The sequence below is a fragment of the Grampus griseus genome, assembly GCF_964374135.1.
Source record: "Grampus griseus genome assembly, chromosome: 7".
In the NCBI taxonomy this organism is placed as follows: domain Eukaryota; kingdom Metazoa; phylum Chordata; class Mammalia; order Artiodactyla; family Delphinidae; genus Grampus; species Grampus griseus.
In genome coordinates this window covers 70,872,303-70,896,761 of record NC_139001.1, presented here as the reverse complement: position 1 = coordinate 70,896,761, position 24,459 = coordinate 70,872,303, and the positions used below count along the sequence as shown (strand labels likewise).

The following is a 24,459-nucleotide window of genomic DNA, read 5'->3' as shown; positions in this document are numbered from 1 at the left end:
GCATGTGTAGTCTCTGCCACCCCAGAGAAAGACTATCAGCCCGTTTCTTGATGCCCAGAGCTTTCCTGAGACTTTGGAGACTTTGATTTCAAAATAAGTTTGCCTCTAATTCTTGAGAACAGACCCCTCCTGTATCTCATCTGCTACTGTTAACTTCAGAGGTTCTACAGAGAGGATATGGGGAAGAGTCATGGGGGAAGAATGTATTATGATTTACCTTGATAGCAGAGCCCCGATACTTGTTTTCTCTGGTTTCCTTTGCCACCTAAGGCAGACCAAAGTTAAGTGCTTCTGCCTTGTTAACATTTCAGTTATCTGGACTGCAGCCTTTCCCCAACGGGATATTGGTGGTTTCTTGCAGATGCCAATTTCTCAAATCCAATTGTATGAGCATATAGTGGTTTAGCAGAGAAAGGCTTGCTCCAACAGGAGTGCAAGGCCTTCACTGAATAAATCACGGGGAGGCGAGCAGCTCCCGTTATAGACCCCAATTTGGGCCAGATGCACCCATTTTGGGTATAATTCCAGTGGTCCTAATAATCTAATAGCTTATATCATCATGGGGTTAGGAAGCCATGACATCTAATACAATTTTCTTTCTTAAGCAACAAATATGCTGCTGTCAACTTCTATTCCTCAATTTTCCCTAACTATAAAATGGGAATAATAATTATGTTCTGTGAATTCTTTATCATTGGTTCTTTGTCCTCTTTTGGATCATGAATCCTTTTGAAAACCTGATGAAGGAAATAGACCTTTTCCCCCCAACTGACTGCACACATACAAGCAACATTCTGCAAACAATTTAAGAGAATCACAGATCACTTAAAGCCCATTTGCTGACCCCATTGGGTTCCTGAACTTATAGGGTTAAGAATCAGTCTAAAAGGTAATGGCACTGAGTGCCAGGCAATTGGAATGAATTTCCACATGTATTTTAGGGAAACAGATTGCCTAGGAGAAGAAATCAGGCCTTTGTAATGAAAAGTTGTTTCCAGTTAAGTCTATCAGATCTATTGACAACCCTGGTCTCCTAATTTTTTTCTATTCTATGAAATAATTCTGTGGCCAAAATGCTCACTGCTTTTATACTAAAGAGAGAAAAAGAGGTGGTGAGGAGAAGCGTTCATAGCTGTAAATATCTACAGCTGCATACATTCAGATTGATATGCACAATCTTTCATTTGTCTGAGGATAAGCTTACTCGTCTCTATTTTTAGTGGTATACATAAAGAGGTTTCCAAGTTCAGATAGTTAAGAAAGAAGACTACTTTTCAACGTCAGATATAGGAATTGTTAATTAGGGAAAATGCACTAGAGCAGATCTCATTGAATCTCATACAGGAAAGGAAAACAGAAATCTTAAGTTCAGAATCATTAAAAAGGCATTAAATGAGTGAGTGCTCTGCCTAGCAAACTGAAGCACCAGCGTTAAGTAACTTAACAACCCAGAGAGATAAAAGGAAATGAGTGACGACTCAAAGAAAAGAAGTGAAAAGAACCTAGAAGCTGAGGGAGGCTGTGAATGCTACTTTACAACTTCAGTTTTAGTGCATTTAATCTCTCCTCTTTGTTATCCAGAGCTACTTTTATGCTTTTCGACAGAACCACCTTTATGATATTGCTTACATTGACCAATCCATTATTTTAAAAAAGCAGAATGGATATACTCTTACCAGCCAGTTAATCTTGGATGTAAAGGATGATAATAATAATCATAGCTAACATTTACTGAGTGCTAACGATATGCCAGGTACTGTGGTGAGCTCTTTACATAGATAATCTCATTTCGTTCTTATCATAAGCCTATGAGACAGAAACTATTATTATCCCCATTTTAAAGATGAGGAAACTGAGGCTTACAGAAGTGAAATAACAGTTATTATTGTTGTCCCCTACCCCCAGAAACCAGGGCTCCAATAACTAACTCAATTATTTTAAAAACAAGAATACACAGAAGTTTAGTTTAGTCACACAGGATCTCAACAGTCAACAAAAGTGTATTCCCATGTCTGTAACTGACTCCGTTAGAGTGCCCCTGTCTGGGCCAAGGCGGCAACCCTGTGAGAGGCACTCTGATATGGGAGGACAAGTACATGTGTACCACCATGGGGTTCATGGAGAACAGGAGCTACCCCTGCAATAAAACCAAATCAACACGACAGTAAGGTGCTTAATGAGATCTTGGTTCTAAGTTGGGAGTTTAGGGTAAAGCCTCTTCACAAAATAACATAAACAGGGAGTCACCTCTCTTTTTTGGCCTCAAATCTCACTGCATTGCTCATTTCATGTTACCTAACAGAGACACGTTTTTATTTATTAACATGTTTACTTGCTCTTTTGTTGGTTCCTGCTGACAAATTAACGAAGGCAAGGGTGCACACCTAGTCTGTATTTTACCTAACAGCAATTCTCTTTCCGTTTCAATTTCTGGGACACATGGTGTCCAGCAGCAGGGCCTGTTGTGGAGGAAGTATTTGGGTTCATCCCAATTCTAAAATGCTATCGTTTCAAGGAGTGACAACTGACAACCATTTCCCCTCGTTGCACATTCTCCTAAACATAAAAGTAAATCACTCTGTCAAATAAAAAGCAGCGGATTCTAAATTGGGTATCCAAGCTGCATTAACATTTGACTTAAAATTTCATTATAAATGTTCAAAATTTTAAGACACATAAAAATGTAGCAGTGATTCAAGGTCGGCAAGTTGTCGTACTCTTGATGAATCCTAAAGGTACAAACCTGGTAGGCAGATACAGGAGATGCAATATAGGGTGTAATAGAAGTTTGAGTGATCATTCGGTTGGTAGCAATACTGTATGGTGAAGGATAAAATCTAGAACAAACACAAAAGGCTTTATTAAGTAATCCTTTAAATAGAATCATTCACGGAACAAACATCTGATATTTTCCACTTTCACATTTTCCCTCTAGCCATTATGTATTTATCTTAATGACATACCCGTTCTGTATAGCAGCCGTGGTTGGGTCATAAGTAAGTGTCATTCCAGCCTATGGGAAAGAAAAAGAAACATTCATCTGCAAAGGCACAAATTAAAAATTCCATTTCTCAGAGTCATGGCAACATAAAACAGTGATAGTTTAGTAGTATTTGATAAAATTGAGAGCTTCCGTTAGACAGATGTAATTATAAACTCAACACGAGAATTAAGCTGTAGATCGGCACTGGCCCATATGGCAGCTGTTATATTTAAAATTAAATGAAAAGTTGAGTCCCTCTGCCATACAAGCTACATTCCAAGTGCTCAAATAAATAGCCTTAAGCGGCTAGTGATCATCACTGGACAGTACAGATTCTAGAACATTTCTACTGGACGGCACTTCCCCAGACATTCTTGAACCAGTATGTTACTTTAAAAAACAAAAACAACAATCCATTTACGATAAATATGGGGGAATGATGGGCCAACATTTTTATTAAGAAATTGAGCTTTTTTCCCTAAAGACCATTATTATTAGGCAAAAAATCCTCAATGACAAACATACTGTTTATTTTAATAATATTTCAAGTAATTTCTGAATAATTTAAAACGTAAACCTAAGAAACCGTGACATTAGAGGAAAAAAACACTCGTGCATTTCTTACAGCAATTTAAAATGCTCTTTTACTTTTTATGTAGCTAACTGGTAAACACAGCTGCTTCCACCATCTATGTGTCCATCGGGAGAATCACCACTCTTAGCACGGTATCCACCGGGAAGAGTTTTATGTGACATTATAAAGTTTTAATCCTGGCCCCTATTCTAGAAGCGTGGCAGCCAAGTCAAGATGCTGCTTGTGTAACCGTCCACGTAGCTTTCATGATCATACACCCCCACGGAAGTTTCAAGAGAGGACTTACAAGTCTCACCTCTCCTTCTCTATGCCACGGTCGTCCATTAGGGATGTATTTGTTTGGGTTCTGTCTCTTCTTCTGTCCTCCATCCGCAAACTTACACAATAAAGGTTCTGTAGGAGCTGAGTAAACAGGGAAAAATAACAGGAAACCAAAATTTTACGTGTGTACGAGTCATAAAACGTAACTGAATTTCTTCTTTTTTTAAAAATATACGTGTGTGTGTGTGTTTATTTTTGGCTGCGCTGGGTCTTCATTGCTGTGTGCAGGCTTTCTCTAGTTGTGGCGAGTGCCGCGGTGCACAGGCTTCTCATTGCAGTGGCTTCTCTCGTTGCAGAGCACAGGCTCTGGGGCACGCGGGCTCAGTAGCTGTGGCTTGCGGGCTCTAAACCGCAGGCTCAGTAGTTGTGGCACACGGGCTTAGTTGCTCCGCGGCATGTAGGATCTTCCCGGACCAGGGCTCGAACCTATGTCCCCTGCATTGGCAGGCGGATTCTTAACCACTGCGCCACCAGGAAGTCCCTGAATTTCTTTTTTAATAGGAGCAGTGTTGGTGCTCTAAGGGAATGGATAGAATATACTTCAAGGCAAAAGTTTACTCAGACCCTTAGGAGATGATCCACTAGTGAAAAATACTGTACAGAAAATATATTAGTTATGGTGTTCAAACCAGAACGTAATGAAACATTTCAAGAGCTATTTTGAGGAAGCAAAGGCATTTTTGGATTCACTTCTGTACTTCTTTAGGTGCAGATACTCTTCTTTTCACTCTGGGCCCTCTCTAATTCCATGTCAGTAAATCTTCAAATGTGAACAGGATTGTGTCACCCACCCCTCCACCACTTAAAAATGCTCCCATAGCTTTCCATTACGATTCCTCAGAGCAGTCTTCACTTCCTCCAGTAGAAAGCAAGCCCCCCTTTATACTGCTCACACTGTATTTTTATTCAGAGCATTTATCACACTTTGTGAGTGTGGCTACTTGTTTGGTGTCTGTTTCCCCTCTAAAGTGGAAGCTCTGTGGGAGCAGTGGCTTCTGTTCATCCCTGTTATTCCCAGTGCCCAAGTAAGTGTCTGGCGTGCTGCAGGTGCTCTCTACATCTTGGCTGAATCAATGAATGAATACAAATAGGTCTTATTTGTTTATTTCGGGGATACAACATGGAAGACAGCTGTTGTGAGAAAGCTGAAAACACCTGCCCACCCTATCTAAAGCTTTTTCTGGGCCTTTAATCATCCCACTTGGTGTTGCTTTACTACGCATCTCCCTCAAAAAAATGATCCCAAGAAACTAACAAAGAAAAGCAAAAGATGTATAAGATGCACAGACTCTCTTACCAGGGATACATATTCATTAGTTAAAAAAAGAAAAGAAAAGAAAAGGCGATGACAGAGTAGGCCACCCATGACGTCTCCTTTTTTTAAAAAAATTTTTCTTGAATGAAAATAGCAGTGTATTCCTCAAAGCTGTGCTTGTTTCTGTATGTTTCTAGTTAATGTAATAAAGACAATCACACCTTCCTGTCTGACTCTCACATTCTGTCCTTTGTCTACTGTGGAACCATGATTACTACTTTCAAGTTCTGTTGCAAAGTTCAATAACCATGAAAAGAAAAATATTACTTGTGGAAAATTTATTCCTTTCTCCTTTGCCTCTTATTATCCTAATTCACCTCTTATTTTATATCACTATTACCCGCCCGCTAATGACAGGGTGGGAGCAACAGTGCCTCTCAATACTCCTCTGACGAAACACGAAATGCACCCAAAACCCAACTACAATTCCTCCTCGAGGCTGTCGGGGCCATGGTTTGGCACTCCTTTTTCCTCTCCCTGGTGTAAACCGCTCCAGAGGGACGGGCTGGCACGTGAGCTCTCTGAATGGCAGCTGTAGTACTACGGGTGCCAGGAGGTGAGAGCAAAACTGTCATGTGTCTGGTGAGATGCCCCGGGCTTCCCTTCTGACTCCTACATCTCCCCCACCCACCGATTTCCAGAACAAGGAACTTCCATTCTTCCATTTAAGGCAAACCGGGTGTGATGGAAGATGGACAGGGGCCAAATCCTACATTCCTAAACTACATTCTCTGTCTTTTCAAAAAAAAGATACTGACTTTTGGAAATTTCCACCTTCACTAACAATCACAGAAGGTAAAGTAAATGGATGCAGTGAAACAAGAGAGCCTTCTAACCCCTGAAGATGCTTTTAACTCTACAAGTGGGCCGTTCAGGGCCAGATGGAAATGAAGGCCGAGAGAAGACAGCATTCAAGTGGAAGGAAGGAGAATGCCTGTCTGCCGTGGCCGGGGATGCCTCATCCTTGACTTCTAAGGACAAACTGAGAACTTGGAAACAAGATCTCACTCTCCACCGACCTAGAAAGGTCCTTATGGCATCAAATGTTTTCTCCAATGATGTCTGAGGTTTTAGGAATCTGCCTCCCCATAACCTTGTGGAACAAGAGAGAGAGATTAAACTCTGTGGTGCTGACACTTTGTGGGGCTTCACTTTGGGGAACTGCTTCTATCTAGAGGCATTATAAAGATGAGCTCCTAGACTGAAATTCAAATTAAAAAAAAGTCTACTTGGCACAGCAAGTGATGCAAATGCACCATTTTCCTCTATTAGCAGAGAAAGGAGGCGACCAGGTCGGACTCATTCTGCAAGTTCACCGGGGCTGCCCGGGCAGGCGTGAATGGAAGCAGCTGGGTAGCCATCCCTGGCGAGTGCCAGGGCTGCACATTTGCTGAGAGGCCAAGCAGGCCTTCCCTATCCGTGGGAAGGTGCTTCCAACACATTTTCATTCATCTACACTAAGCTCCGTCAAAGAAAAAGCAATTTCAGGCAACAATGAAGCCTGCTAAAAACGGTGTAACGAGGAGGTAAACATAAAGTGAGCGATGACATGTTTGCAAATGTATCATTTAAAATGAAACAAATGGAACAGAATGTAGTTGAGTCTTTCAAAAATGAATTAATTTGCTACATGATTTTGTGCTGTCATTAAGATATTTTCCTTCCTCTAAAACCAAAAAGGTAAGCAGTTACAACAGTTTGTCTACTAGCAGGTGTCCCGTATCTTAGGAAAATTAATTTCTTATTTTAAAGAATTAAAACCAGTAGAAATGACACAGTTTTTAGATAGCTGTCGGTTCCTTGCTTCTGGGGAACAGGAATACCCCACTATTCTGTGTGTGTGACGCAATATAAAATTCTAACAGCTTCTTCCCTCTATTACAATTTTCTCTGGTCTGTTTAGCAGCTGAAAGTTTTACTGAGTGCCTACTATGTGCCAGATATAGTCTGAAGAGCTAGGGATACAGTGGTGAATACAACAGGGTCTTACTTCATAGTTCTTGCAGTCTAATGGGGACGAGAGCATCCCCAATCTTATAAGGCCATTTAGCCATTTATGGGACAGAGCACTGTTTACTGAAATGTTTGTTTTTAATAAGAATGCCAGCAGAAGTGAAACACTTCTGATACAGGAACAGCTATATTTCTTTTACACTGCCGCTCCTTGAACTTGGATGACATGAGACACAGCTTAATCCTAAGCATTCTTGATAACCTATTGATTACAAAGATTGTATCATGTGTGCGATGAAAGCAACTATGTGAAGATTTCTTTAAGACATTTACGTTACCGTTAGACTGAGAAAGAGTCAGAGGACTTCAGTTAGATTTTTGAATCGAAAACCAAACTTACATACCCAGATCTGTGTCATGGCCCACTTATTTTTAAGTGAGCGCAAGATTGTTACAAAATGAGAGTTCCTTATTCGACTGGCATATGCTGCGGCTTACTCGACCAGGGAATAGTCTCTAGTTTGCATTTGGAGCCTAATATCCAGGGTTCCAGGTTAAAGACTGGGAGATGCTATGTGATGTCAGCTTTTCCTACAGAACAGATCCCTCAGGTGGCCTCCTTGATTGTTCTTTGTAGAAGGGAGGTATTGAGGAGGCCTGGCACGCAGAGAAGGACGTGCCCTGAATACTAGTAATATGAGTGTGATCAACAGGTAAGTTTGGGTATATTAACCTTAAAAAAAAAAATTAGTTTCTAACCATCAACCTATATCCTCTATATGGTAATTTTCTAGATTAGTAACTCTTCACCTTATTGAGCAAAACAATAATTGCAAAGAGTTCTAACAAAAACATTTATGATATAATGTTTCATAAAATTACCCCTTATTGATTGATTCTGCCAAATATGCAAAGTATTCTAGGCTGAATTTCCCTTAATGAATCAGGATCTTTGGGGTTTGTAAAGGGTGTGCCTCAGATGTCTTGTGAAATCTCTCAGGTCAGATTCTCGTCCTTACTAGCCAAGACAGAGAAGTTATTTTCTTGTTCGTCAGAACCAACAAGAACATGTACCTCCAGAAGCTTAACTACTGTGGTAGAGCCTTCAGTAAGCAGTGCCACATGCAAGCACTGATCTGATATTTTGGGGGGGCATCTCTTAAGAGCCATCTAAGGTAACTGCATTACTGGATTCTCCAATGTGCCCTCGACAGGGACGATCTTTTACCAATGCCTGATTGGTGGCACTAACAGTCCCTCCTAAGGGACTGGAGCCATAGGGGTGATGCCCACGATGCCTCACTGCACATCCCTACCAAGTCGTGTCCCTATCCACCTTCTGAAGCTCAAACTCTACAGTAATTTGCGCTCAACTGTCTTCCCCAGACACCCCCGTGAAGCATCACTTCTAGAATGCCTGCTTTGACTAAGCACTGTAGTTCATGACTAGACCTCCCAGACATCCTCCCCACTTATCTAACCCAACCACTCAGAGGGCTATGAGTTCTTTGTATTTGTAACAAAGTGGAACTTTTCCTCACCAAGTTCTAACAGCTGGAGAAACTGCTACTCCCCAACTCCCATTTTTCTAGCTATGCAGTATTTTATCCCAATCAACAGTCTCTAACACATAAACTGCCCTTGAGAGAAGCTTTTCTATCAGTTGTAGAAAAGTGGTCCACTCAGCAACCGTAATTAGCTTCCTTTCTGAAACTGTTGGCTACTTTCAAGACCCCTCAACTAAGGACATGCAAGAAACTATCCAGGGCTCTTTTAAAAATTTCAACCTAAGGATCTAATAAATACTATCCCTTCTTTGTGTGCACGACATCATTTCCTGTTTCAGCCCCCTATTTGTTTCTAACCAAACCCTGCGGTCCTCTTACCACAGGGCAGAGCTCCGGCTTCTCTCTGCAGATGCCTACCCTCCCACGCCTGCTCTGTTAGGTTATATCTCTCCTCCTTTCCTGACCCTGATAGAGTAGTTCCATCTCCCACTCAGCTCTACTTATCAGTAAAATAATGGTTAAACAACATTCAAGCCAGGTTAAATAGAAAACAAAAACGCAATACTTCCCCATCACTCCAACATAAATATTTTAATATTCTATATTTACTACTCTTCTAAGTCTATATTTTTCATTTTTGCAATGATAGGGCCTTTTCTTCTACCATTTACATTGTGGACCTTTCTCTACCTTGTTATAGAATTTTTTCTTTTCTTTAATGGTTACATAATGTTCTATTTGAAAAGGGATCATGTATAGTTTCTTTGTTCTTGTAACACCGTATGAACATCTGTGTGTGTTATCTTTTTTATCTCTTTGATTCCAGTGCCCACGCGATATTGGCAGTCAGATTCTATGGTGGTTAGAATACTGGCTCTAGATTAGTCTCCCTGGGTTTGAAATTTGGTTTTGCCATTTACTAGCTAGTGACTCCAGGCACGTCTCTGGTTTCATAATCTGGGAAATGGGGATAATAAGAGTACTTAAGATTGTACAAAAGATTGTTACAATTAACATACATAAACATATATAAAGTGCCTAGAACAGTTCAATGAATATTAGTTACTATTATTTTATCACTATGACAACAGGAGGAGCTCAAATTTTGAGCTATGGCCCCTCCTCTTACCTTTGGCTTATCAAGATAAATTCTCGGGAGAGGAACTTCCGGTTCAGAAGTTATAAACATTTTTAGGGACTGGCCTGTTTTCCCTGGAATTTGATTCTGTGAGATTTAAGAGCTGGCTATAGTTGCTGCCTTGGCTTCACATAGAATAAAGAAATGTTCAAGCTGTAGTTAAGGATGAAGTTAGTGGCAAATGCCTTTTAGAAAACTGTTTTCATAGTAACACCTACATCTTCCACCCAAGATCCTTATGCTTTTATAAAATCTTACTCCACTATTTATTGTTCCTCTCTGGCAGAACCTGAGAGTGGAAAGGTGTAAAACTGATTGGAAGGGGCCTGCTGTAGGCTGGGTGTGATCCATGGTGGTAACAGCTGTCTGAAGGTAGCCTCCTCCTAAGCCTGGCAGGGCACTCAAAGGATCTTCAGCTAAAACAAACACTGGCACACTTCTAGTTGAGGTCCCTTGTCACTTTTTAAAAACCAGACTTCCCTCCTTGGTAGAGAATGAGTTGGAGTTTGGGATCTGCAAGACAGCCCTCACCCCACTGGCCTCCCAGGATGGTTCCAGCACTTTTGCTTTCATGGCAATGATTTACTCATAAGATTCCAGCCCTTGGCTGGAACATCTCAACAATACATGCATTCAAACTCTGCTCTACTGTACATACTGGGTGAGACAGACATGAACACATCACGATCCCGAAGGTATGATCACATTGTCTTAAAGGTCAGGAACATTCCACATGTATTTCTTTTGTCCTAGAGTTGCCAAACGTTTCTGTTTTTAACAGAGTTAATAATGCTTAAGCCAAACATTTGGGAAATGAAACGGGCAATAAAAACCCTTGAAAGATTTCCAGGTTTTTTACTAGGTTTGTAACTTTTCCCCTAAACATTACCTTTTCTGCCTCCTGGCATAGGACAAGGCCCTAATAATTTTACCTATACACAGAACTTTCCAGAATGTAAGAGCGGTTTTCAAGCCCTGCTGGGCATGTACCCAATCTGAAAAGTCAAAGTAACACATAAAGTAGACGTAAAACAAGCTGAGGTCTTTGGATGGAGCAGGCCAGCAGTCACATACGCACTTCACAACACGACAGAGCTCCTCCACGACACAGGCAAAGCTTTGGGCGATGTGGCAGAATGATGTCCGCACCATACTGAGCATCTCAAAGGCGCTCACATACCCAGTGAAAAGACACTTCTTTCTTTTCTTTAAAAACTCTCTGCCCTTAGCACACAAGGGCAGACTCCATTCACGTCATGGAGAGGTCCAGAAAGAGAGATGTGACCATACTGCTTCCTGCAGCACTGAATATACACGTGGCCTTTATCCACGGGGTGTGTGTGTCGTGCGCATCTCCCACAGAGGCAGAAACAACGGGTGCAGGGCAAGCAGCCCTAGGAGAGTTCCAGCTAACATGCCATGTGCATTAGTCTTCTTGGAGACTGTACTCTCTTCCAGGAAGGTACTGGAAGAATATTTTTCAGACAAATCCCTGAATCATGGCCATGAGTGATAGTGTTTTTGCCTTGGGCACGTCTCCTAATTTGGACGTCAGTTCTACCCATCTCTCGTTTCTAATGTTCACTGTGCGGGAAACCACCACCATCCTATTTCTCCATAATGGAATTTTTATCAAGCAAATGGGACGTACTTATTTTAAACCTCTGTGGAATTCACCTAGATTGTCTCACAAAGAAGTCATTGCTTCTTTGACCCTTGTTGGGGTCCTTCCAAGCAAATCTGACTTTCTGCAAACCAGCTAGCACTCAAAATCAAGGTAAATCCAAGCAAAGGACAGTATTTCAACATTTTCAGAGAAAAATGAGAGACTGAGTGGGAGGAAGGACAGAAGGAACGGCCTTCTGAGCAACTTTTTTTTTTTCTTAACACAAACTATAATGTACACTTGAAGAATCTGCCATAAGATAAAACCTTTTTGAAAATGTGGTAACATCAGACACAAAAGCACACGATTTTTAAAAAGTGATTTCAGAAAGCAGATTGTATAAAAAATCGTGACGTGGTATAGTGGATCTTTACGGAACTCTAAACGTATACTACGTTATGCACCAGGCCCCAGGCCAGGGTGGGGTATGCCAGGCATGGGGGAAGCCAGCCACATCACCCCGGTATGAGAGTGTGTTGGCAGATGGATGGGTGGCATCTGAGAAGTGACAACTCACGTGCACAGCTGACCTCTCTGCTTTGCCATCTAGAGACTTTCTTAAGAGCGCCACGCGATGAGTTTACGTTCAGTTTACTGTTCGTCGCACTGTTCACGCGATGCGTTTTCTTTTCAGTCCTCAAAAGAAAGTGTCTTTTGGGGACTGTGTCTAATGTAGGTTTCCTTCCTATACTTGGCTCCAGTGTCACAGGCAAATCGTCAGTCGTGCAAGAATCGGAGTACTCTGACACAAAACCATCCTGGATAATTCTGCTTATGCCCGCTAAACAACTTGCATCATTAAATAAACCATCCTCTGACTGTATTTATGAAATGTTACGTCTGCCTAGCAATGAGCCTACATTATTTAAACAGTAAAGTGGAGGCCCATTCAATTTACCCTTGCCTGACAATATTTTTGTTTTTCATCTGGTTCTACTGACAATAATCATATGCATTCCACGGGGAAACCCATGTCACAGCAGCCATTCAGGTAATTGGAAGGGAGACAGCAGCATCTAATAAACAGACAGGTAGTCAAAGATAATTCTTGTATCGTGTGTACAAAAAAACAATCCAGAGAAGTTGAAAATGGTTTCAAATTCTGTTGTGGGTTCTCAAGTCCACTGGAGACTTGTTTTGGGGAAAGGCTGGGTTCACTGGAATAGCATGCTTCTCAATCCCGCATTGTACGTTTCAAGCTCTTGCCAAAAAGTAGCTCGACTTCACTTAAAGGCAAAAGCTATACAAAACGGCCATCAAAATAGCCACGATTCTTGTGATGAGCTCTATGTGAAAAATGCTCTTGGAAACCGCTTGGTGACTTCTGCTGGTATAGGGTGATGCACAGGTTTTTGGTGCCTACCACAAAATGAAAATATAAAACACAGCCCTTCCCGCCAATATAAAACACAATATAAAACACAGCCCTTGCCGCTAAGGACATGCAGTCTAGTTGGGAACCAAGACTAAAACATGTGAGAGATCATCAAACATCAGAAAATGGCATAAAGTTAAGTCCTGGTTGTCTTCCCTGCCCGGATGCTCTCCATGGAGAAGGAACCCATCTGGTTCTTACGCTCGCTTTGACCCTTAGCACTACTTGGAAGAAACTATTCATTGCAAAGGTGCAGAGAATCCTACAATTATTTGCGCGTGGTTTGGAAAACGAGGTCTTTTTCTTCCTAGAATGGGTGTGACCAAGAGTCTTCAAACCTACTTCAAAGAAAACAGTTAAATGACACAACCATGAAGTCCTTTGGAGAAAAAAGGAAACTGTCCAACCTCAATTCGTGACACCCTGAGATCTATTTCATTCAGGGAGCCGGTAGATCTTATCTTTGATACAACATCAAAACAAATGTGTGCTGGGGTGTTTTTCCTTCTCGAAATCTCCTTGTTGCATGCAAGAATGAGCTGAGAAAGTAACGAGGTCACAGGTGGGTTGGGTAAGCAGCCCTTCGAAGGGACTTATATAATACTCTGGGGTTCTGCCCATGCTGAGGATGGCATGGAAAGCGAGGAGAACACGGGGGGCAGCTGTGTGCAGGGGCCTTGGAAGGCCCCGCGGGGCAAGGCTGGCAGAAGCCTCCCACGTATGAAATTTCTCCCTTGTCTTTACTTGGTTGGAAGGTAAAAATATTCCCCTCTCGTTTCTTTTTTTTTTCTTTCAACTCAAGTGTTGTGGATGGAACAACAAAACTGACTTAAAAAACAGAAAAGGAAGCTCTTTCACAAGGCTGAGTTCCTTGGAAGAGCGTACGTCTAGACCTTGTATTTTATGCTCTAGCTCAAGCTCACATACAGCCATGCAAACTGTATGCTGTCAGATTTTGGTATTAAAGGATGCAGTTAGTCCGTGGTATCGCACACACTTATATACAGATTCTCTATGAAGTGAGACTCACCTGGATACAGAAAAGTAAAGTGGATCCCTAATCATAATCATCAGCCATCCAGTTAAAGATGGAACCTTGGAGCTACAGAAGAATAAATACTGAACGCTAGTTACACATGCACAAATGGAAACGTCTTCTAGTTTGTGGTCAGCCGCTTGCACGCTAGCTTGCAAATAGGTAGTGTTGTCTTGGTGAATAGTGAAGTGAAATTTATGCAAAACCAACAAACAGTTACTGGTGCTTGAACAGTACGGTTCAAGTACTGAGCTAGGCATGAACACAGAAAGATAAGAAAACAGCCTCTGCCTTCGAGGAGCTTAGTTTAGTGCACTGACACGTGTAAACATGTTAAATGCTGCCGTACAGGTGGGTGTCCTCAGGGCGCTATGCAGACAGTAACCCAATGGCAGCAGAGGAAGCTGTTGAAAGGGCAAGACAGGACAGCCTGATTAAAGGGAAGTGAAGTCATCTCCTTAGGATTGGGGTGTGGGAGCAGTTTAGGGAGAGGGCTGAGCAGGCTGGTGAAAACTGAGAATTGCTATCTAGGTAAGGGTGAGAGGCTGAGGGAGGACCAGTGATGCTGAGGGTCTGATCAAGCTGGAGCCCACTGTATTTCAGACCAGGTTTAGTGGGAGCTAGAGGGGCTGTAACGTTGGAATGAAAAGCTCCTGAGGTGCGGTGTTTTCTTGGTCAAGACAACACGGGGCAGAGCAATGGGAGGAAGTGGCCACAGAGGAGTGGATGGAGGGGCCACAGAAGTTGAGTCCAGGCACTGTAAGGGGGAGGGGTAACACATGCTGACATCTTCCAGAAAGAAGGCGCGAGCCAGGGTGGAAAGTACCACAGTCCTCAACGGATAGGACTGAGAGGATATTTATTGAGGATGGTGATGAGGTGAGTTAGAGGATGGCTTCCTCATCCAAGGAGGAGTGGCTTCTGAATGCTCTGCAAGTCACACACCTCCTTACCACTGGGTCTGCTTCCATTCATGTGTGTGTGTGTGTATATATATATATTTTATTTTTCCCTAAGCTTACGTTTCATTTTTTTTGAATTTTAAAAGAATTTTTTATTAGAGTATAGTTGCTTTACAATGCTGTGTTAGTGTCTGCTGTACAGAAAATTATATTAGTTATACATATACATATATCCACTCTTTTTTAGATTCTCTTCCCATATAGGTCATTACAGGGTATTGAGAAGAGTTCCCTGTGCTATAGAGTACGTCCTTACTAGTTATCTATTTTATATATAGTAGTGTGTATATGTCAGTCCCAGTCTCCCAATTTATGCCCCCTCCCACCCCGTAACCATAAGTTTGTTTCTCTATGCTTCCATTCATATTTAAACAGTTGGGAGAAGTGAATTTTGAAGTCTTATTTGTAGATCCAAAGAAATAAATTTTAAAGAGCTAAATGAGGAGTTTTTTGTTCTTGATATAAGAGGCACCACATCCTAAACAAAAGACTACTGATACAATTTTAGACAAACAACATACCAGAAACTCCGGGTGGCGTCTTAATGAATTTTCCATTAAAATGACCAATAACGGCTTCACACTTTTCTGTTGATTCCATCCTATTTATACATAAAAATAAAACACGTAAATAGTCAGAGATATCTTAGTTTGCATTTTGTCCTGTACACATGAATACAATCCTATAGGTTTATTGGATACAAATGAAAACTAACAAAAATGTGAATGGTAGGAAAAAGTGGGTTTATTCTATCTTTTATTTAACTGTTGTTTGTGTGCTTCCATAGTAAAACAAAAACTTGATAACCACACAGTACATTCAGAATCATAAAAGAAATAAATTATACAAAGAGTATTTAATACCAAGCATAGGAAATGTATAATTTTTTCCCACTTGTAGAAAAACTGATAATCAATACACAATAGCTTTGTTAGTCATGATAGTGAATTAAAAATAAAAATACCAGTTTAAAATACTAGTGTATTTAGTGCTGCTGGGATATTGGTCATTTTAAAGATGGTCTTTCCTTTTACATATTCAAAAAAATGACAGACTCAAAAGTCATGATAAGAACAGGTGTTAATCAGAGGATGTGTCTTACCAGTTTTTCTCATTAGCTTGAAGTTTAAAATTAAATTAGTGAAGTCAATTATGTACCTTCTTTGTCATCTTGGCTTTAGAGGAGGAATTAAAGGATGGAGCCTAACAACTTATTCCACATCTGCAGGTGGCTAAGAACGCCTGAGAAACCTTTCAGGGGAATTAAATCATTTTGATTTATTTTTCTTTAATGGAAAAAACACTGAATAATCTGCTCAAAATGCACTACACTCCTGGACTGCCCAGAAGAGTTGCACCTTGGTTTTAATGGGTGGTTTTTAATAGTTTTTAAAAGCAATAGAATTTAATTGGGTTCTATCTTTGGATACAGAAATGAAAGTCCTTGATCTGCTTTCAGAGGAACACCCACAGAGGGACGATTTTCAGATGGCGCTGGGCCTTTCACTGTTTCACCTGGGTCCTTTTAACCCATGAAGTGCACACTGGGGATGCTGGCCTTGGTGACTTTCCACCTGTAGAATACCTTCGTTTTATTATAAAATCATCTGGCCTAACAGAAAGAGTAATGGACTGAAAGCCAGAAGAACCAGGTACTAGACCTTGCTTCATTGCTTGGCAGCCCTGTGACAATGGTAAAGTCCTTTCTTTAACTCAATTTTCCTATATGTGCAAGAGTGAAAAGTGCTTGCTTTGTTGATCTCACAGGCCTGAGGTAGATGCGATTGTCATCAAATAGGATAATGTATAGGAAAGTAAAACGTCAGCAATTTCCCCTCCAAAACCAAAGTCAATACTTTAAGACATGTAGACGTTATCGGTTACTGCACAGTATTAATAGGTTGCTAAATGATGTAAAATCAGTTTTTGTACGCAGGCTTTCAGATTGCAACTACGTCAAAAACCAAAGCTTCTTTTGTTTAAGGTTTTTAAAGGAAGCAAACTAACCATTACACGGAAGTATCCTTTCTGGGGAGGAAGGGATAAAAATAAGATGGAAGGAATGAGGGTAGTTTAGATATCTGCAACATTTTACTTCTTAAAAAAAAAAATCTAGGCAAAAACTGTAAAACGTTACAATTTGTGTAACACTTGGGGGGGTTAGACAGGTGTCTGTTGTACTTTTCTGAGCGTTTGAAATATTTCACTTAAAAATCGAATTCACTGACCTTATTGATGATGAACCAAAGTTCCATCTAACGAGACAAAAATACCAATTTATTTACAAAATTTAGGAGCCTGAGATTGTTGTTTTTAAGAAGTTTAGGCATCTTGATCTAATTAGTCAAATTATTAAGGAAACATACTTGCAGAACTACTGCTCATGTGGTATTTCCTTCCCCTAGGTCACCAAATATTTAGTGTCCTCAGGTTCAAGAATCCTAATGAGCTTCCAAAAGATTTGGAAAAATGCAAACGATTTTTTATGCATAATTTAAGTTCATGGTACAACTGGCTCCTAGAACCCTGGCTTAAATTCTCTCTCCTTGCTCAATTTTTATTTTCCAGGAAATATAGCAGAGCTACTGTTGTTGACAAGAAGACAGGTAGCGTGCTTACCTAGCAAAGCCAACACCACGACTTGTCCCACTGGAATCGCGTAGTATCCTTGTAGAAATAACTTGTCCAAATGGTTTCAGCATATTTTCAAGTTCTTGCTCATCCATGGACAGTGGCAAATTAGAAATATACAAGTTGGTAGGATCTTGTTCCTGTTGCTAAAACCGAACAGAGAACTGTCTATTAATTTCCAGCAGAAGGTGAGATATGTGAACACACTTTTACTTGGCCACTCTCTTAGCTCAGTTCCTTTGAAAGTACTAGCAAGTGAGATCATGGGAACTACAGAACACCCGAGTCACCAAGAACACTTGAAAACAGTGTCTGAAGCTTGGACAATCTGTGCAGGTCAGACATGACCCCACCAAACCATTCTTGGCAGGTTTGGAAGCAGAAGCGCTGGCAGGAGTCGCTGAGTTGGAGAGGATGCCCTCATGGACGCAAAACTCTCAGCTGTTTGCAGTGTTCTACAAAATAACCTCTCCTCCACTACTATTTTTTGGAGCCCATTTTGGGCACACTATTGCACAAATGGCTGTTACTGCTAATAATTCAATCCAGAAACACACGACGGATTCTGGACTAAGTCAACTAAAGTCCAGTGGGATTTTGCCCAAATTCCCTTCTTTTGCTATACAGCAGAGTCATTACTACCTCTGAGTTGTGATCACCAATGGGAAATAGAGGACTTCCTAAATTAACAAAAACAAAACCCCACAAAGTCATACAAAACGACAGACTCAAGGCAGTACAAGTTTTAGAATCTGGATAAAGCTGAACTCAAATGTAGATGTGGGAAGGGAGTTTTGCTAAATCTTTGCTACTCTAAGAGTGAGCCAGGGGCCAGCAGGGATGGAATTACCTGCAAGCTTACCAGAAATGTAGAATTCCAGGCCCCAACCCAGACCTACAGAATCAGAAACTGCATTTTAATAAGATCTCCAGGCAGTACAAATGCATATGAAAGTTCGAAAAGCAGCAATTAGATCATTTCCCACCCACCTTTGCACTGCTGAGGTAAAATCAGCTGAAACCAAAGATAGCAACTGAGTTTTCTGAGAACCAGTAACAGCTATGTATATTTACTGAGTCTGGTGTTAAATCATCAGGAAATAAGCTTATATGCTATCTGGAATATTTTCTGACCAAGTAAAAACTCATCTCGGCAACTGTGAGATTAGGATGATCTTAACTTTAAAACAGGCTTTCCTTTGATCTTACTACCGCTTGTATCTTTACATATTGAACTATGCAAGTTTATGATTTTTCTTTAACAAGCACTATTAGCAAAGTCATTAACCGATGTCTTAGCCTTAGGCAGCAGAACAGCACACTCATTATATTTAAATTTCCAAAATGCACAGTACTTTAAAAATATATGTGAAACATACGCATATTCGTACAAAGTCTCTACTTTCAAATGTATCCTGGCATTAATTAAACCTGAAATAAAACCTTTCCTTTCAGATGATCTGCAAGTAAAAGTAACTGACCTTTAAGATTTAAAACAACAATCTGGTATCCTAGGGAATGGCAAATACCCTGGTAGTCCCAAGAATTAAAGTTACCAAAGACTGAGAAACTATGGGCAGAAAGTACTGTCCCTATGACTTCCTGGTTCTGACAGAAGGCAGTCTGTTACCAGGCCAGTCCCAAAGGTATGGAGCAGAAGCTCCCAACCTGGGTGGCCCAGACTCTCAGGGGTGTCAGTGCGGTTGTGTCCAGGAAAAAAATTAAAAAATTTCAAGTGCTCAGTAGCAAGCCAGAAACTTAACTTCATTAACCCTTGACAGACTAAACAAAAATGGCAACTACCTTTGCTTCTGTCTGAAAGTAGATAAAGTCAGGGTGGTACCACTGATTACCTTATGCCCGGCAAAACCTCCCACTGAAAATTACATAAAGCATATCTTTAATGTACAAAAATTGTAAAGCGATTTAATAAATGCATGACAGTAATAGATAAATTGCTTCAGAATAAAGGGAAAAACAAAATGGTCTTTGGTATTGAATTTTTCAATTTCTTCTCAGGTGGACTACAAGCTAAAATTTTAATTCCTTATTTCCACTTTATTCACTACCTTCCCTGACCTCACCCAATTAATCCGCAGCTCCTCAATTAACTATCTCATGTTGGCTCTAACCTCCCAAGTCCCTGAATCTTTCCTGGAGTGCACAAGACTGTATTTGTTCCTGTGGAAGTCTGGTCCTTAGTTGGTGAACACAGATAGGGTTATTTCTCTCTGAAAGTGGGTACACTGAGGGGTCCTGTAGCCTAATACAGCCCAATGACATTTATAGTGCATCCTGTACATCCCAGACCCTCTTATACAATAATTGTGACTCCAGGTCTGTCTTCTAGCCGTTTATAGTTTGGGGAGATAGAAACACATATAATGAATGCTGTAACAGAGATGTATACATATCACAATGGGAGGACAGATAGGGGAGCTTGTCTTTATCAGGGAACACTTTACAGAGGGCATGACATTGAGTTGAGACTTGAGAAACAAGCATAAGGCATGAGGCTGAAAACCAGACTGTGAAAAGCTATCCAAGGAGTATGACTTTTTTTGTCGGTTATCACTGCTTAAACCTTTCCACTTAAGCAATGCTAGCACGAAAGAGAATGACTATGTATCCTGAAGAGTGTGTGGGCAAAGGATAAAGTAGCCTTGCCAGAGCTGCAACATTTCCTTGAAGGCTTGTATTTTATCTAAAAAAAAAAAAAAAAAAATCACGTAGATGTTGCAATCTACTCCCTAACTATTTGAGTTTGTTTCATATGGAAACAGTATTTCTGAATTAATACTTTCGAGTCATACTGACACTGCAGGAAGATAAGCCATGTTTATCCTGTGATTTCAGGCGTTATACTTTGTTGGGTGAGGGGAGGAGGAGGAAGGGGGAGCCTTGTCCCTGTGCTGCAGCTAGAAAGCCACGCCCTAAAAAATCTGTAGCCTCTGGAGGCACAGAAGCAAGGGAGTGATGTGATCAAGTCTATCTTATTAGAAAGATTTCTGAATCATGCTTAGTCAGATTCAGAATAAAGCTGGGAACTCCCTAATTAAAGAGCATTAAAACACACCTTGGACAAAGATGTGGCATAAAAAATGTTACATAAGAAACATGTATCATAAATATTGTGAGCTTTCTTTTTTTTAAAATAAATTTATTTATTTTATTTTTGGCTGCGTTGAGTCTTCGTTGCTGCACGTGGGCTTTCTCTAGTTGCAGAGAGCAGGGGCTCTTTGTTGCGGTGCGCAGGCTTCTCACTACGGTGGCCTCTCCTGTTGCGGAGCACGGGCTCTAGGCTCATGGGCTTCAGTAGTTGTGGCGCACGGGCTTAGCTGCTCCGCAGCATGTGGGATCTTCCCAGACCAGGGCTCGAATCCGTGTCCCCTGCATTGGCAGGCGGATTCTCAATCACTGCGCCACCAGGGAAGCCCGTGAGCTTTCCTTTTGAGTTACAATTATTAAAATCTAAATGACTAACATTTAAGAATATTTAAGAATGTTCATAGACTTTGTCATCTGTGAAGTATTTTCAAAAGGGCTGACAATGTAGGTAACTAAGTACTTTCTAAATCTGTGGTTTAGTTGCTATTAAACTATTAATAAAAATGTTATTCTTGGGTCTTCCCTGGTGGCACAGTGGTTAATAATCTGCCTGCCAATGCAGAGGACACGGGTTCGAGCCCTGGTCCGGGAAGATCCCACATGCTGCGGAGCAACTAAGCCCGTGTGCCACAACTACTGAGCCTGCGCTCTAGAGCCCGCGTGCCACAACTACTGAAGCCCCTGTGCCTAGACGATGCGCTCCACAACAAGAGAAGCCACCGCAATGAGGAGCCCGCACACCGCAGCGAAGAGTAGCCCCCGCTCGCCACAACTAGAGAAAGCCTGCATGAAGACCCAATGCAGCAAAAAAAAAAAAAAAAAGTTATTCTTTAACATGTTAATTCAACTTGAATGTTTACCAATGAAGAAAAAAATAATAAAAAGTGCTAAATCAGAATCAGGAAATTGAGCTCCTAACCCACTCTATGATGAATAGTGAGATAAGATAGACTAAATACAGGTAGATATTTCCTGTGATTTTAACACATTTTTTTTCAATAGCAAACAGTCAACTAGCTCTCTTCATTTGGAATGACCTCTAGGGCTAAACATTATTTATCCTTCTTTTCAAATGGTCAACTTATCCTGCACACATTGCATACAAAGTTGCAAGTAAAAAAAAAAAAACAAAACAAAAAAGAGAAGCAACTCCAAGCTGGCAGCAATGGCCACAAGAATATCTGATCACCAAAGGGTCCATGCATTCTAATCACCATACATTCCTAGTAAACGGAACATACAGTACTTGTACTACGTCAGAGTGGTTCTTGAATAAGGGTAATTTCGCCCCTTTAAAATCAGGGACAACCGTAACTCTGTTTTATTACATACAATGCTATGTCAAAAAACAATTTTTCTGTAAATTATGGGTGGTCAGACATAAAAATGGGGCTAACAGGCCTCTTTATATCCCTAGGCATGGAAAGTGTTCAATGGCTTCTTTAACAGGTAGAACACTTGGATCCCACATTGGCCATGAGAGGGATAAATGGCCACTAATGTTCACTTGAGTAGAAAAGTGGGGCTTGGAGGTCCCTCATGGTGTAAAGCACTCAGTCATCATCTGAAAGAAATTAACAAAAACCTCCCTATGCGTGTGGAATGGTTCCTAAAATTCAAGAAAGGGACCTGGCAGGAAGACCAGATATCTGTTTTCTCTTGTACTGAGTAGGTTCACCAACCAGCAGATAGCTGCTTATGGGCATGTGAATGCAAACTGCTTGAAGCATGGTAGACCTCTGTGTGGAAGGGCGATTAAATTCCTGCTCCTTTGACTGCCTATTTACTGAAAAAAGTGCGAGCATACAGCTAGGCAAATAACACAGGGCGATCCGCCGACCCCCAGCAGGTCTTAAAGAGGTATTGTGGAAAGGCCTACAGAAGTCACTCTATTAACAGATATCACCAATGTTGACTCGAGTTTTATATCTTTTCAGCTCGTTATCTGAGGTTTTTTTCTTCTTTTCATAGATTGAGTCTTTTATTTTGAAAAATGCACACATTTGAAACAAATGCCAAGTTTAACATACATGGCTCAAGTTTAACCTTGAGCCTTTTGGAAAACCTTTGGTAAATTTCATCAGGGCACTCGATAGACTCAATAAATACAATTTTTAAATGTCCCATTGCTATCTCTCCATATCTGCCCAAACTGGGAAGTTTTTCTCTTGCTTAATTGGCTTCTTTGATCATCAGTAAAACAAACATTTGATATCTACCATAGGCCAAGTACCAAGCAAGGCACTGAAATTAAAACACGTATAAGAAACAACCATTGTTGTCCAACGCTCTCCAATTGTAGCTTTATAATTCAGTTTTGAATATCTGTGGAGTTCTTTTTCAACTCCGGTAGTCAAAGTGTCAAACAATATTATATTCTCCCCCACTCCCCAGACTCGCCTAGTGGAATGTCCCTTAATTTTTTCTGATTATGTAAGAAAGCAAGCCTTTAATATGTGGCAATGTGAATTTTCAAAACTTTATAGTGTCCAGATTAATTCACTAGAGGAAAGTGGACAGTGACAGGTCCCTTATCACCCAAACATGGGAGCCAGACCTAAACTTTTATAAACTGTCTCCACAAAAGGTACATGCCAGATGCTCCTTTATCCAGTCAGCATAAAGGGGGTAAGTCAACTCCTGATACTCAAACCCATGGTTCCGTGGCACAGAACAATGGACCCTCTAGCATTCAAAATACCTTTTGTAACTTTAATGATATAATAAAAAAGAAATCAGGTCCAGGAAACTCAGTCATCCTACAGAGACCCGAAGAAATTCACAACGTGCAGAATGTTGGCACACTGCCAGCCTCTCTGAACCCGTGCATTGTTCCCTCCCTACAGATGATGTAGGAAGGGATCACTTTTCCTAGCCAATTTACAGTCCAAGCCACCTAAGGAGGTCTTTGAACAGTGCTCATTAACAGTCCACGGGAAAGCTGGCATTCAAAGTGCACTGTTGACACAACGTACAGTGCCAATCTATGCCCAGTCCGGTTCTGACTAAATGCATTGTAAAGACTTCTTCAAACAGGATATATTTAATATATTACGCTATTCAATATCACCGGCACTGAAAAGATGCCTAGGTAAGTGTTCATGGGGCCGCTCTAAAAAAGGCCTCTGTAGTACCTGGAGTAGGTTGTTAAAATAGCCCTCTTTCTAACTTTGTTTCAGCAGAAGTCACCAAAAAATGGGTTTCAGGCATGCCCACGTGCCAGAGTGAGAAACCAGACCACCTACACAAAGTCTGCATAGGAGTGGCTGAGATCTGGCTTGAGAGGCTCAGCTGACCACCCACCTCTCGTCTGCCTGGGAGGGACTGGAGAGGGTGGAATGAACACGCATGTGGAGAGAACCGCTGATGCGTTCTGAGTCCCACCACAGGGGCTGCTTCCCCCATCACTGCCAGTCCAGCAAGAGGGGCTTCAACAGACCCCTCAGGAGGCATGGTCTGTGACCTCTGGAGCTTGGTGGATACAATGAATCAATGTCTGACTTACGCCTGAGGAATCTAAAAGGCAAAGGCTGGTTGAAGGGGCCTATAAGTGCAATTGGGAGGTAACTAGTCTCCCACAGACAGCTGGCAAACACATCAATGTGGGCCACACAGGTAGAGTTGGCCCAGGGTTGTGTTAGAGCCTTCCAGGAAGGCTGTCTTGAAGGATTAGAAGGCCCTAGAAGAAAGGGGCTGAAGGCAGACCCTTAGATTCTCAGGAGCTGAGGCTAACAGCCTGAGGACACGTCTTCTCTAGCTTGAAGGAACTACAGGGGAGAGAGCAAAGCATTCTACTAAGGAAAGCATCAGTTCTCTGTCTGCCCAGAGAAATCAACACCATATCACATAATTGTCAGGTCAAGAAACT

The 24,459-nt window shown here is 41.2% G+C and overlaps 1 protein-coding gene across 5 annotated transcripts in view; it reads right to left on the bottom strand.

Moving 5' to 3' along the window:
• RBMS1 (RNA binding motif single stranded interacting protein 1) overlaps positions 1-24,459 on the bottom strand; it is a 209,494-nt gene that overhangs the window by 10,718 nt on the left and 174,317 nt on the right. For 2 of the 5 annotated variants that reach the window (XM_082658119.1, XM_082658120.1), the window contains exons 5-9: positions 17,472-17,629; positions 15,374-15,453; positions 3,865-3,980; positions 2,964-3,013; positions 2,744-2,837 (exon numbers count right to left, since the gene is read on the bottom strand). In XM_082658119.1, coding sequence (XP_082514245.1) covers positions 2,744-2,837; positions 2,964-3,013; positions 3,865-3,980; positions 15,374-15,453; positions 17,472-17,629 — 498 coding nt within the window. Of the gene's footprint in view, positions 1-217; positions 266-2,743; positions 2,838-2,963; positions 3,014-3,864; positions 3,981-15,373; positions 15,454-17,471; positions 17,630-24,459 lie in introns of all 5 variants that reach the window. The other 3 variants (XM_082658121.1, XM_082658122.1, XM_082658123.1) reach the window with 2 other exon arrangements.